The 14,134-nt window shown below is 39.5% G+C and overlaps 2 protein-coding genes across 2 annotated transcripts; both read left to right on the top strand.

The window, feature by feature from the left end:
* The first annotated feature begins 1,146 nt into the window (after positions 1-1,146).
* Positions 1,147-4,538, top strand: pex11g (peroxisomal biogenesis factor 11 gamma). The gene is made up of 5 exons (XM_035177606.2): positions 1,147-1,350; positions 2,185-2,382; positions 2,605-2,783; positions 3,060-3,128; positions 3,231-4,538. Exons 1-5 carry the CDS (start codon positions 1,288-1,290, stop codon positions 3,421-3,423), a joined length of 702 nt encoding a protein of 233 aa, XP_035033497.1. The 5' UTR covers positions 1,147-1,287; the 3' UTR covers positions 3,424-4,538.
* Positions 4,539-5,032: 494 nt separating this feature from the next.
* Positions 5,033-13,397, top strand: si:ch73-40i7.5 (amyloid-beta A4 precursor protein-binding family A member 3). The gene is made up of 11 exons (XM_035176109.2): positions 5,033-5,357; positions 6,638-7,631; positions 7,778-7,811; positions 7,899-8,044; positions 8,352-8,438; positions 9,575-9,766; positions 10,599-10,778; positions 11,052-11,264; positions 11,828-11,947; positions 12,453-12,593; positions 12,689-13,397. The coding sequence occupies exons 2-11, from the start codon at positions 6,651-6,653 to the stop codon at positions 12,758-12,760; spliced, it is 2,166 nt and encodes a 721-aa protein (XP_035032000.1). The 5' UTR covers positions 5,033-5,357; positions 6,638-6,650; the 3' UTR covers positions 12,761-13,397.
* Positions 13,398-14,134: the final 737 nt, after the last annotated feature.

The raw sequence follows: 14,134 nt of genomic DNA, 5'->3' as shown, positions 1-14,134 counted from the left end.
TGTGATCAGTCTCATTTGTCTGTCTGTTTATGTCTGTTCACAGTGATAGCTCAGGCTTTTTATCCAATTAGTATTAAACTTGGCAAGATGGTTGTGGGTACAGTCAGGATTTATTATTGTGCTAAATCTGTCAAAGCTTAAGATCATAGCATTGGATCAAAGCTGTGGCCGAATGCAAACAATAAAAGAGCACGAAATAAATATATTATGTTCATCATTATGGTCTTGTTTTAATAAAATAAAGTTACCAATCCGACACATAGATTGAACCTACATCTGCCATATTGGACATTCTGTTTAAAAATCTTAACAGTTTATTCGGGGATGTGCTACACTGCAAGAGCAGATAGGGTTATCACATTTTCAAGGTCTTTTTATTAGAGTTAAATATGTTAAAATTCATGAACCTTTAACATTGGAAATTAATAGCAATATAGTATATTTTAATGTATTCTGTGTATAAAAAGGGAAATGGAACTTGGCACTGAAATTGATCCAAACATCTGCTGTGGTACATTAGGCTATTTGTGGATGAAATATGTCAGAGAAATGATTTATATAATACAGAGAATTCTTTTAGACACTGACACATGCAGATGTGTGATAAAGATATGGGATTGCAAAGAAAATGAATGGCATGTTTAGTCTTCTTGTTTGTCCTTGTTTTCCAAACTCTATAAATTAGTACATGTATAATAATAATAATAATTATTGTTGTTATTGTTGTTATTAAATTGGGGCCTAGATCCTAAGCTGTAAGTGTTGAGTGAGCCAGGTCTGAAAATAAATACAGGACTCATATGTGATATAGTATGATTATAGAAAATATTTTATTAATCATATTTTATCATATAAGTAAATATTTATTTCATTTTCGATTAACTGGACAAAAGTGTTGAATATCTGATATAGATGTGTTGTAGTGTTGTATATAAACCACATAGTATAAAGGCCTATCACACCACAAATAATATAACGACAAAACCTGCAAAGAAAACACTGGAGCAATTAACAATTAATTATAGATACAACCTATACTTCTTTTATTGTATTAACTGAAACGCATACATCCGCAGAAATGACATTTCTCAAACTGAGGAGGGCAGCAGAACACCATCATTGTGCAGTCACTCGGTGATCCTCTACTTGGGTCTGATTCGGGAGCTTCCTGTTTCAAAGTCCAGCGCAGAATCGAAACCACAATCAAACGTGTAGTTTGTGTGCAGATGTTGTTTGTGTGCAGATGTTGAGCAGCAGCCTCACTCCTCAGAGTCCCTTGGTACAGACATGCAGCAGAGTGTGGAGGCGCTGGTCCGCCTGCTGGAGTCCTACAGGGGCAGAGACAGAGTTGTAAGTACCAGTGGAGTCATGGCTGCAAACACAATCACCTGCTGTTATCTATAGTGTGAGCTTCATTAGGGTTATACATAACTTTGAGTTATATCATACCGTCAGTGTGAGTGTAGGTTCAGCAGGGGATCAGTGTTTACTGTAGGTGAAAGGTCGAGTCAACATTTCCTCTAATTCTAATGTTCATAATCATAACAAAGCCATTACTTACTCAATACTTAGAGATACTTGCATTTATACCCATTTGATTCTATGCCTAAACCTTTATTTATACCCATATAAAGCTTATAGAGAGGGAATCTCATTTGATTGGTACTGAAATATGAATATATTTTTTTTTTCTTGTAATACTCATAGACTGTATGTAAAGCTATTCATTAATAATATTCTTTCACAAATGTTGAAATATAACCTTGATGCTGATTACGTTGAAAACACATAAATGGTCAAATATAATATGTTTAGAGCTAAAATGATAAATCATTAATCACATATCCTCCATATCGTCTTAAATCCTAGTAAACACTTTCTGGCTCATTATTTTCTATTATTAAAAAAATTCAAGAAAATGGTCAAAAAGGGCTTTTCAAATTTCCAAGAGCCCAAGATGTTGTCTTCAAATTCAACGATTCCTTAAAACCAAAAATATTCTGTTTACTGTACAAAAAAAGGGTATTAAAAATTCCATTTGAGTAATACCATGAGCTCGATGACAAAACGAAAACCAATATGTGATTACATTTCTGTCAAACACTTAATAAATGAAAGGCTCCTCCTCTCTCAGAAACACTCCTGTCTCCTAAACATGCTGTAAGCTCCTGCTGGTGTTTTCAGATCAGGACGGTCTGTTATGGCTCCCAGCTCGTTGGAGGAGTTCTCTCCCGTAAGGCTGAGACCGACGTCTCGTTCCAGCGACTCGGGAAAAGTCTGCTTCTGTTCTCTGCTCAGCTGAGTCAGTGCAGGACGGTGCTTAGGCTGTTCGATGATCTCTCCATGCTGGCTTACTCCCACAGCTATGGGTTCGGAGCTGAAGTGAGTCCCCTGCAGTGCATGAAATACTTTTTGAAGATGAATCCAGCTGGTTCCTGAAATTTCTGACTCTCCCCTCTTAACATCTTGCCTTGTTTCATTTGAATAACTGCTCAAGGCCCAAAGAGGTAAAAAATATACAACATAAATATACAGTTTTTCTATGTGTTGTGGTTTTACCCTTTGAGATCCAGCATCAACCTATTTTGCGTGTGTCTCTTAAAGGAGGAGGACTCAGGTGTGCGTTGGATTTCTGTGCTGAACAATGTGGCCGATCAGCTCTATTACCCCTGTGAACACATTGCGTGGGCCGGCAACGCTGAGCTGGTGAAAGTGAACTCTGACAAATGGTGGCTGTTCAGCACGGTGCTGTGGGGAACCTCGCTGCTGCTGGGAATACTCAGGTGAGTGTTTAAAAAACAATTTATAGGTCTTAATGTTTTTAGTGTATGTTTTATATACTGGTACATATTTCTAAATTTTATTGTAGAATAACCGGCACAAATCAAAAACTACAGCAGAGGTTTCTTTGACTTAATCCCACGAACACTACAAGCAGCTTTTATGCCTTAAAGTGAATCACTTTGTCACATTGGTTATTCACATTGTTTCTGGATTTTATTGCTCAAATATGAATCATAAAAAAGTTTTAGTCTGAGTTTGAATCTTTTGTTTTTCAGGTCCGCTCGACTTCTGCTGCTGCTGAAGAAGAAGCTGAACAGATGTGGGAGGGATGCAGCTGACAACAGGTGCAGTTTATTACAAATATTCATATTGCAGTTAAAATAAGGTAGGCCTCTTAACTCTGAGACTTTATACAACAATAAATCTGTTTGTCTTTATCCCTGTAGTCAAGCTGAGCTCCACAAACGGATGCGAAGGGAGGTTCTCTCCATCCTCAGCAAAATGGCTGACCTCAGTAACGCCATTCACTGGATGCCGCCTGGCTTCCTCTGGGCTGGTCGATTCCCCAACTGGTTCGTGGGGCTGATGGGCACCATCTCCTCTCTGATTGGTTTGATCCATACGAGCGCTGGCGACTGACCAGACATTGTGAGAGGCTGAGATCAGCACTGAGTGAACATCAGAGTGACTGAAAGGAGGTGGAGGAGATCCTTAACGTATGAAATCCAAATCATTTGGACTTATAACTTCAGAGTCTTGAAGCCAAACTGAAATCCACCTAAAAACATAAATAATTCCTCTGGATTGTTTTGGACTTTGTGACAGTTAGAGGAACAATGTGATTAATCAATCAATTAATTTTGCTCTTATTTCCAAGCTAACCACTGCAGCATTGCAATCACACAAATTGGAAATTTATTTAGAACATCTTTCTTCACATGCAGAATAAAGTATTAAATTGTATTTTATTATAGTGTACAACTTGTCCGAGATGAGGATTTAGATGTCTTAATGACTGTGGTTAATCGGATGCAGCTTTTGAGGGAAATAATTATTGTATTTATCACATATTGCCTCCTATTGTCCTCCAACCCTGCTTTAAGGTAGCGTCGTTTTCTAAATACAACCACTTTGGCTGGAACTCCTTTGCCTGAGGAGCAGAGGACTCACTGAAGTATGTTTAACTTTGGATTTAAACGCAGATGAGACGCAACGTGACACTGAACCTCCACCTCCTCAGTCAATCAACTTAGAAGGTCACTGTTGAAGAAGGGGATATTATGGCTGTTTTCAGATTTTGAGAGAAATATAATGATGTGATAAAGGCTGATAAGTTGTTGCCTCAAACACTCCATATATCTGTATATGGACTCGTTATGACTTATTATGAATGTGATGACTGGGCTGTTAAGATCTTTCAGATGGAAATAATGTTGCTGTGAGTGTGTATTTCTTTGTAAAAACAGAGTCCGGGTTTTTGTTTAAACTGTGTGATTTCTTCAAACTACACCACAGCAATACAACTCATTGTCCACAGGTTTTTAAATTGTATTATTGTATGATATTAGCAGCAGAAATATCTGATTTCCAATCGAGGAATCAAAATGTGAGACTTTGGAATCAGGGTTCGTATGCCTTATACAACAACGATGATCTATTGTGTGGAAGATAAGTGTAACTGAATAAAATGTAAAATAATTGTAGATCATGTTTAAAATAATGAACATTTTTGATTAAACTTGTATTTTCTACTAGATTCTTTTTTTATTATACTGCAATGCCTGATGGAGCATTAATATCCTGGATGTTTTTGCCTGAGTACAGCAACAAAATATTCTTCTGTGCTGTTCTATGACACAAGTATATTCACAGATTAAGGAAATATGGAATAATTTGAGATTTTGGAAGATTTGCTCTGGCAGCAATGGATGTTACCATGGAAACGGACTGTGACTGTGTTTCTGATCAGATGAGACAGAAGCTGTTTGAAATCTAAAATTCTCATAGAGCTTGAGATGATGACGTGTTTGTGAAGTCACGTTTTGATTGATCGAGTGACGTGGTACTGTTGCCTTCAAGTGTTCACGGACACATCAATATCGAAGCATTGAACCACTTAAGCTTTGAAAGACAAGTCAGATGAAAGATATTTTTTATCATTATGAATTCTAAACAAAGCAGCGTTCATGACAAACTCAACGTGTTGTGGGGAAAGTGCTGTAAAATCCTGTGTAGGCGGTGGGCAAGGAGAGGCGGACTGGAGCACGTGAACGCAGCACAGTTCCATTCCAGAACCAGTGGGTTTAACAACAACATCTTCTTCATCTTCATCTTCCTCTTCTTCCTCTTCTTCGGGGAAACTGAGCTTCACACGGACCCTGGCCGAGCTTCTCTGGGGACGATGTGAGTTCAGCACATTCACCGGCGCTGCTGCTGTCGTTAGCATGACGACGAGAACACAGCCGGAGTTTGGGAAAAGGCTCGAAACTCAAACCGCGTCGACTCCTCTGTCGTGGCGGCGTCAGGAGTCCGCGTCTGGGCACAAAGGAACCGAGGCAGCCCCGCAGCACCAGGTCAGAGCTGCTCCCCTCAACGCGAAACGGTTTTTTTTTATTTGTCTTCCCGTGTTTGGAACGGGTTCCTCGTTAGCATGCCGCTGTGCTAATTGGCTAACTAGCCTCCAGCTCCTTGGACTAGCTTCCCTCGGTTAGCCACGTCCTGTGCCAGTCCCTATTAACTGTCCGTTTACATGTCTTCTGCAATGCTGCAATTGTCTGTGCAAAAATTCAATGTTTCATCACTTTATTAATATTCACCAGTGTCAAGTTTATTATATTTACTTGGTGCAATAATCCCACCACTGAGAAATGACCTGCATGTTATCATTTTATAGCTTAGTTTGTCTTTAGGTCTATAAGTATATCTTTTTTTCTATGTCTATTTTTGGTGTGTTAAGTGTACTTATTCGTGCACTTCTTGTTGTTTGGTCTGAATGACAATCAAGTTCACTTTGACTCTGACTACATGTCTAATAAAGTTTTTATCTGCTATCTAATGGTCTAATGTTACATCCTTTAACTTTAAAAGGTACAAGCAATGTGTACATCCGTAAAAAAAACATCTCTAATATTATTTGTTATGGGATTTTTCCTGTTGTAAACAAATGAATTCGTGTTAACGGGTATTTGTAAACATGTCACAAAACTGAGAATTATTTGTAAATACTCTTTTAAATATTGCATTTCCTTAAGAAAACCTGCATTGGTTTGTAAAAAGTTTGATTTGCTTCTTCTTCAACACTTGTGATTAGAATGACCTTACCTCCATTTCTATATCTTTTAATAAGCTAACTTTCTTCAAGTATTATCTTAACTTTCTTTTATTGTTAATTATAATCTTTAATTCATACTAAACTCCTATATTTGGTCAATTACCAGCAAAGTACTTTGAATTTCATTTGAAAGCTGCAATGTAAACCAATATTGGTTGATTATTCCAGAGGCACTTGATTCATATTTTGCATGTAATTGCAATATATGTATTAAGCATTTATTTCGTAGGTGAAAGGGGTGCGAATCCTTTCATGGTGACACACATTGTACATGATGTCCATGTACTTTGAGCTTTAGGTTTCTGCTTCTATCTTGATTGTCATTGTGCAACGAGAATATAGAGGGTAAATGATTGTAGTTCAGTGCTGGGTTTAGATAGAGGTATTTATATTGGGGGATTTGTAAGTGTGGCAGCAATTATTGATTTTTGATTAACCTCATGAACCAAATTCCTCATAAGTTTGCTGCATTGTGGTTTCACTAAGATGTAAGTGTGTAATGCTGATTTCTCCCTCTGACAGACTTACTTACAGAATGGACACAGACGTCTGCCCTGCTGATCAGTCCAACTCCACATCCTCAGACACCCAGTGGTCTGACTCTGTCCCTGTTGATGAAGCCTCCGGGGTTGAGGTCATTAGACGGACTGTGGCAGCTCTGCCAGGCTCAGAGGTGGAGGATCTGGACTCCTTCAACATGATTGAGCCTCCTCCATTAGACTGGAGGTCTGACTCCTCCAGTGAGGCGGGCTCCGCAGACGACCTGGATGACCCAAGCTTCCCTCCTTCTGTTGACAGCTTAGACAAGGCCAGTCCAGAGGAGCCAGTATTAGTACCTTCGGACATTAGTGACACAGTGACTCAGATTGACATAAACCAGCAGGAACTGGTGCAAAACAATTCAGAACCAGAGCAGAATACTGAGGTGGAAGCGGAAGAAGAGGATGTAGCAGTTGATGAGGAAGAAGAGGTGAGGCAGGAAGACTTAGAGGGTGTTGGGGAGGAGGAGGACGAGAAGGAGGTAACATTCAGGGACATGGAAACATCAGCTGACGAAGACCACAGCCGCATCCACTCCCTGCTCAGCCAGCTCCAACTGATGGGTGAAGAGCCTCATCCCGATCATCGAACACCATCTCACCATCACTGCTCCAGCACGTCTGAGCAAGAAGCCTGTGCTTCATCCCTAATAACAGATAACAGCACTGAAACCACTGGGTTGCTGTTCTCTGAAAGCCACCAGAGAGACGTGCTAGGGCTGCTGCAGTGCACAGAGATCGGTGCTAGACCACGTCCCACCTCTTTGCCCCACATAGGAGAGGTGGACGCAGTGGTGTCAGTTTCCTACAGTCAGGATGATGCACAGAGGTTCTGGGGGCATTATGGGAATGGGCAACATCAGCGGCACAGGGAGGACTCCCTCTCCTCTCTGCCCGACGAAGAGTATCCTGAACCAGTGTGGATGAAGCTGGGTGAGGAGCCTCCGGATGAAGAAGCGGCTGCAGAGAGTGAAAAGGTAGGTCAAGTTGAAAATAGTATAATAAGGTAAAAGGACTGTTAACTTCAAAATGAGACACGATATCACAATAATGATCTTTTAAATTTCATTTGATCAGCTAATGCATTGCTATAAATCCTTAATTTTCCTCTTTGCTGTCACAGCGGAGTGCTGACGATCGTCCTGCATACAAAGATGGTAAATCACGTCACTATACTTCTTTCATTGACACAATAAAGAATAGAAGCAACGTCATTTTATAACCAATGCTGTTTTGTATCTTAGTGCCTGGTCCTTGTGATCCTGACGACCTGTTGGATGGGGTGATATTTGGGTCCAAGTATCTGGGCTCCACTCAGATCAAATCAGAGAAGAACCCATCTACCAACGCTCGTATGACTCAGGCTCAGGAGGCTGTGGACCGAATAAAGGTGAAGTCCTGATGACAAAAACATCGGCTTATCATGGATGCTGGTTTGAAATGGAAGCACGACACAACAGAAGTGAACATTAAGCACAGCAGTTTCTGTGCTATATTGCTTTAGGGTTTCTGTGAGGTAATGTTTCAGTAAAGCTTTTTCTCACTAATATTCCATGTATGTATACATTTAAGATCTTTCTATTACCATAAGACCAACTTGCTGGGGTGTCCTCATAACAGTTATGAGTCAATTTCAAACAGTTGTTCTGAAATTGAGCTGATGCTCCGCACTCTTTTGACTGGACTGTTTCTTTCAGGCCCCAGAGGGTGAGTCTCAGCCAATGACGGAAGTGGATCTGTTCATCTCCACGCAGCGAATCAAAGTGCTCACTGCTGACACACAGGTACGGCACTGTATATTGTCTCAATGTTATTACCCTGTAGTTTTTTAGTTATCTTCCTTTTTGTCTAGTTTGCTTTTTTTTAAAGCACTATTATCCAATTGCTCTCAATTAAAATGTTTAGATTGTAGCATTATAAAGTATTATTATTATTATTATTATTATTAGTTACAATTAGTTGTGTCAAGGCCTTTTCTACCGTTTATAGTGGTAGCATTCCTGGACTTTAAAGCCAACAAAATCTGATGATGGATCAGTGGAATCTCATTTGATGACAGGTCGTAAAGTGGATTAAATTATGAGGTTTGATCATATTAGAATCCTAATTTTCAGGTTTTAAGGAAAATTAATCAGCCTAAAAGAAATTGAAGGTTTTTGGACCACTTTTTTGACAGCTTAGACGTCTGTAACTGCTGGTATACTGTATGTCCAGTGTTCTTACTCACTCTCTTATCATGAAACATGATTAGATTCAGAGTTTGATTTCCTTTTCTAAAACATACATTACTTCACTTAAGTTTTCTAAGGCAGCAGTACGCTTCTTCATTTTCACCTCCACACTGAGCTCTCACAGCAGGAATCCTTAATATAGAACTGGATGGGGATTTAATATGAGCGCACTGCAGTAATGTTGCAGTAATAGTAGAGTCTATTTTTTCCTCTACTGTGTGGTTGAATTGTCAGGGGAGTAAAAGTGGGTCATTTACTGTCAGCTCCCCCCTTAGCATGGGTGTGCCTCACTGCAACACATTGAGTTTCCTAGTTTCAGTTATTGATTACAAATGATATTCTTACAATTTATATCACAGTTGCATTTAAAGGAAAATAATACTTATTCTTTTTTTATTATTATTATGTATGCAAGAAGAAAACCTTTTGGCAATTCATTCATTCAAACTGTTGCTTTAAAGGACACTGCAACTTGTTAAATAACGACAGCTTGTTGCTTCTGTTTAGTTTCTCCTGTTGCCTTGAGGAGTTTTAGACATTTGTACAGTACCAGGCAATGATTGCCTGACTGACAAAAATTTAAAATAAAGGTGGGGTCATGTTCTTTGTCATGAATTTTGTATTTCAAGTTACCACAGGTGAAGTTGAAAACCAGACCTTCCTGTCATTTCTTTTTCTCTTTCTGTCAGGAAGCGATGATGGATCACGCTCTGCAGATGATCTCCTACATTGCCGACATTGGTAAAATCGTGGTCCTCATGGCACGAAGGAAACGTAAAGGACAGGATAGTGACCCTCCCTCCAACTCCTCCTCTCCGTCATCCTCCTCGGGTTCTCAGAAGAAGTGCTTGATGATCTGTCATGTCTTCTCCTCTGAGGATGTGAGTCAGTCGTTTAAAAAGTGTTATAGCAGGACGACATTTCTTTTCTAAACTTTTATTTGACTTATTGCATCAAAAAGTTTCAACCCCTGGACTCCCAACATCTGCTGTGGTGGTTAGACGATAAAAATAAGTGTTCCCTGATCTGTTTCTATGATCTTCAAAGTGGCCACAACTTAATCTCTTCAGCACAAGCCTGGCGCATTTAGGCAAACATTAAGCAAACAACTGACTTTATTAAAGTTTATCTTGCTCCATGCAATTTTGTATATATCAGATCAAATGTGTTGTTTCCTGCTCGACAACAGTTTCAGCTTCAGCTTGGCCTGCTTTCCTTCCTCCAGACAGCCAGCAAGATCTCATGAATGTAAAAAAGGTCTGGCTGTCGTCCCAGTTTCCCACAGTTGGCAAGACTGAACGGGAGGAGTTTCTTTTAGAAATTTAATTAGCTATGGGCCACTAAAGGCCATGAAGCTCCTGCCTCTTCAGCTAGGTTTTCCCAGCTTAACTTATTTCATATGAAACCTTTTATTCAGAAATACATTTCACAGTCGGTGAGGCTAAATACATTAGCAAATATAAAAAATAACTGTTGAAACAGTATAAAGAAGGTATCACCTTTTATGGAAAAGATGGGAACATTTTTTAGGGTGTGACATTTGTTCTCTTTAGTGTTTTGCAAATGATCTCATTCGTTTTAATTTGTCAATATGAAAATAGGAGGTGAAATATTTATTAAACCTGCCGTCCAGATCCAAAAGTCTTCTCACAGATGTTAATGCAACGACAGTTTTGAAACCTCTTTTCTCTCCTCTCGTGTTCCTCCATCCAGGCTCAGACGATAGCTCAGGCTATTGGTCAGGCTTTCGGAGTGGCCTATCAGCAGTTCCTGCATACCAACGGCCTCAAAGCCAGCGACCTGAGGCCCGGCGAGTACAGTGACTACCTGGAGAGTCAGGAGCTCTACAACGGAGACCTGGCCCACTTCTCTGACTCTCAGAACCTCCGAGATGTAAGCAGCTTTATATCGGTTTCACATCATCAAAATACAGAAGTCCTGTGTTGTAGTGGTATCAGTTTCTCATTCGTACACACCACATGTGTCATTAATAGCTAAAGGTGACCATTAAAACAAAGTATTGAAAGTATACTTTTAAGAAGATCCCTGTGAGATGCAGTTTTCCTTCCTCAAGTGTGTTATATGTGTTTTTTTGTGAACGACTAAATAGATTGAAGATAATTGTAAGGGAGTCATTGCTCAACTAGATTTCTGTGTGTGGTTCAGGTGGCCATCACCAAGGCTGCTGGAGAGCTCCTGGGCGTAGCAGTGGTGGAGTCAGGCTGGGGCTCAATCCTGCCCACTGTGGTGGTGGCCAACTTACTTCACGGAGGTGCAGCTGAGCGCTCCGGCGAGCTCAGCATCGGTGACCGCATCATGTCCGTCAACGGCACCAGCATGGTGGGTCTGCCTATCACCACCTGCCAGAACATCATCCGGGTAAGACGGGAAGATTCTGCACAGACTTATCATTGAAATGACAACAACACTATTAACAATTATAATAAAAGTTGTGGTGGTTTGAGTTCATGCTGGAATGGCTGAATTTCTCAATAGCACTTCAGATACACTGCCTCAAGTGTTCATTTAAATATACTTGCTCAGGTAGTATCCTAAAGGCACACAAGATGGCACTGTGTTTCCATGCAGTGTGAGAATGTCTCAGTAATGATTTGATTTGGGCTTTTAACAGTGGGTCAAAGAAAACAAGACCGTTTGTCCCTGCAAAGTGATGAGAAGTGTTTTTTAAACAAAACAACAAAAACCATAAAATATCATGTATTACTCATGGAAAAGAACATCAACAACTGTGCTAAAATGCTAAAGGGGCTGTGTTGCACTAACAGAGTAAATCCAAGTGGATGTTTCCATAGACAACTACCAACAATGAGGCTAAAAGTCACATAACACAAACAACATAATGAAAAGTAATGTTGTCCCCTTGGAACAATTACCTTTTAACCTCTTGCTCTTATTGTTCCTGACATTTTCTTCCATCTCAGGACCTGAAAAGCCAAAAGTACCTGAAGCTCAGCATCGTCCACTGCCCTCCGGTCACCAGCGCGATTATCAAGAGACCAGATCCCAAGTTTCAGCTCGGCTTCAGTGTGGAGGACGGCATTGTATGTCAATATTCATATTTTTACTGTGTCAATATCAAGTCGGGTGTGGAAGCCCACACAGCTAATTGTTGTATTTTGTTTTGTTTTAGGAAATCATGTGATTGGAGAATAATTAAATTAAACAACCTCCCTGAGCATTGTTCCTCAAGACTCTGATCATGACACTAAACCCAATTTAAATCCCAGATAACTGAAAAAACACATTTATTAATCTGTTTTGATGATAAACCGCTGTGCAGTCGGTTAGTATTGCCTTGGTAAATAAAAGGGAAATTGACCACCTCTGTTTTTTAAGGTTATCTAAAGAATGTAATCAAATATTAACCAGACGCACCAAGGAAGCCTTCACCAACTCCGCTAAGTATTTTGTTTTAAGTTGTGTTAAAGTTGACCTTGGGAACAATGACTTGATAAAATAATCATGATCATCTGTTCTTTTAACCCAGCTTTCAAACATGTTTAAATAAAATCTTGAATTTAAAATGTCTCTATTTTCTCGTTGCAGATCTGCAGTCTGATGCGCGGCGGTATAGCAGAGAGAGGAGGCATTCGTGTCGGGCACCGCATCATTGAAATAAATGGACAAAGTGTTGTCGCCACGCAGCACGAAAAGATCATCCAGATTCTGACCAATGCAGTTGGAGAGGTGATTTAAATGCTGGAATTTATTTGGAGGATTTGAAAAGTGATCATTACATATTCTCAAAGTTTGAATCATGTTTTTTTTCCCTCTCTGGGCAGATTCACTTGAAGACGATGCCTGCCTCAACATATCGGCTCTTAACGGGACAGGAGCAGCCAGTGTTTATTTGAGCCTTTCTGCAAGGGGCGAAAATACTGCACAGTATTCAACCTACATGAACTTTTGCCAAACTCAGAAAATATTATGCAATTGATCGCACAGCATATCATGAGCTGTTGTCACACTACTGAACACAACAAATTAGTCTAGCTATATATTTTAAATTTAAAGTCAATTAGACTTTTTGTAAGAACTTATTTTAAAGTGCGAATAGATGTTAGCTCTCATTTTTTTATTTATCAGATATTTAACAATGCAGGAAATAGCTGAGATGCAAAGATATTTTTTGAATTCACTAATTTACATGGTGGTGAACAGTGTTGAGTGATCACGAGTCTTCCAGCCTGGTGGGCCTGAGGCAAACATGCTTGATGTGGGGAATCTGAATTGAATCATCACAGAGGGTCAGTGTATTTCATTGTAATGTGCTTCCAGTGTCATGTATCAAGTGTCTGCAACAAGCTTCAGAGGAAGGTGCTGGGGGCGACGCTCTGTTTTTATTCATACAATGCTTTTTTCTGACTGTGCCTGACAGTTAGCAGACACCCTGCACAACTGAAGGTAACTGCCTTATGTGACAGAGAGATTCATATATTTTTAAGACATTGCTGTTTTGGGGATGTTCATTAAAACGATCTGTAAGATGTCTTCCTGATTTTATTTATTGAGAAGCCAGTGCTTGATGAGTAAGTTTCAGTTACTACATATTAAATGAAACATTTTGAAAATGGAAAAATTTAGTACAAGGTGCAGCTGAGTCATCATCATATTTTAAATAGCACCATCCTGTCACCATACTGTATTTAAATGAAACTATTAAACTGCAAATGATTATTATTGATACTATTTTAATAAGTGATAGGTATAATATGTCGTAATGTGCTGTTTATAATAAGAATATCTCCTCTCACCCCAACCTGTCCAGGCAGATGGCCGCCCACACTGAGTCTGCTAGAAGTTTTTCTTCAAGTTGATGAGGGAGTTGTTTTTTTGTCTCTCTTCACAATCACCAAAGTGCTGCTCATTGTGGGAACTGTTGGGTTTCTCTATACATTTTAACCTTAATATGTCATATGTTGCTTAAAATGGATCTGAATTGAATAACTTTGATTTTTAATGCATTCATTTATTTGCCTTTGGGTTTTCTGAAGCACTTTGTACCCTTGTTTAGATAAGTGTTATTCCAAAAAAAGTTATTGTTATTATGATTAAAAATGTATTTTATAACCACGTAAACATTGCAAGAACACAGTTATTATTATCCAAGTGACAGAGCGCGTGCACATAACGGATGCGCTGCAAGCCCTTGGCCAATCAGCTGTCGACGTTTACCAAAACACAGAGGGAAAACCAATCAGAATCGACACCGGCTTCCTTTACCCCCC

This window comes from Hippoglossus stenolepis, chromosome 14 (assembly GCF_022539355.2).
Source record: "Hippoglossus stenolepis isolate QCI-W04-F060 chromosome 14, HSTE1.2, whole genome shotgun sequence".
Classification (NCBI taxonomy): Eukaryota; Metazoa; Chordata; class Actinopteri; order Pleuronectiformes; family Pleuronectidae; genus Hippoglossus; species Hippoglossus stenolepis.
The sequence above is the reverse complement of the archived record's forward strand: the minus strand, read 5'-3'. Positions and strand labels throughout refer to the sequence as shown.

What these genes read in the sequence shown, in the direction of transcription:
- pex11g (XM_035177606.2), top strand. Translation starts at nt 1,288, where the DNA reads ATGCAGCAGAGTGTGGAGGCGCTGGTCCGCCTGCTGGAGTCCTACAGG. An exon ending in ACAGGGGCAGAGACAGAGTT is followed by an intron (nt 1,351 to 2,184) that starts GTAAGTACCAGT and finishes TGGTGTTTTCAG; the next exon opens with ATCAGGACGGTCTGTTATGG. An exon ending in AGGGATGCAGCTGACAACAG is followed by an intron (nt 3,129 to 3,230) that starts GTGCAGTTTATT and finishes TTATCCCTGTAG; the next exon opens with TCAAGCTGAGCTCCACAAAC.
- si:ch73-40i7.5 (XM_035176109.2), top strand. Translation starts at nt 6,651, where the DNA reads ATGGACACAGACGTCTGCCCTGCTGATCAGTCCAACTCCACATCCTCA. An exon ending in ACTCTCAGAACCTCCGAGAT is followed by an intron (nt 10,779 to 11,051) that starts GTAAGCAGCTTT and finishes TGTGTGGTTCAG; the next exon opens with GTGGCCATCACCAAGGCTGC. An exon ending in CCTGCCAGAACATCATCCGG is followed by an intron (nt 11,265 to 11,827) that starts GTAAGACGGGAA and finishes CTTCCATCTCAG; the next exon opens with GACCTGAAAAGCCAAAAGTA.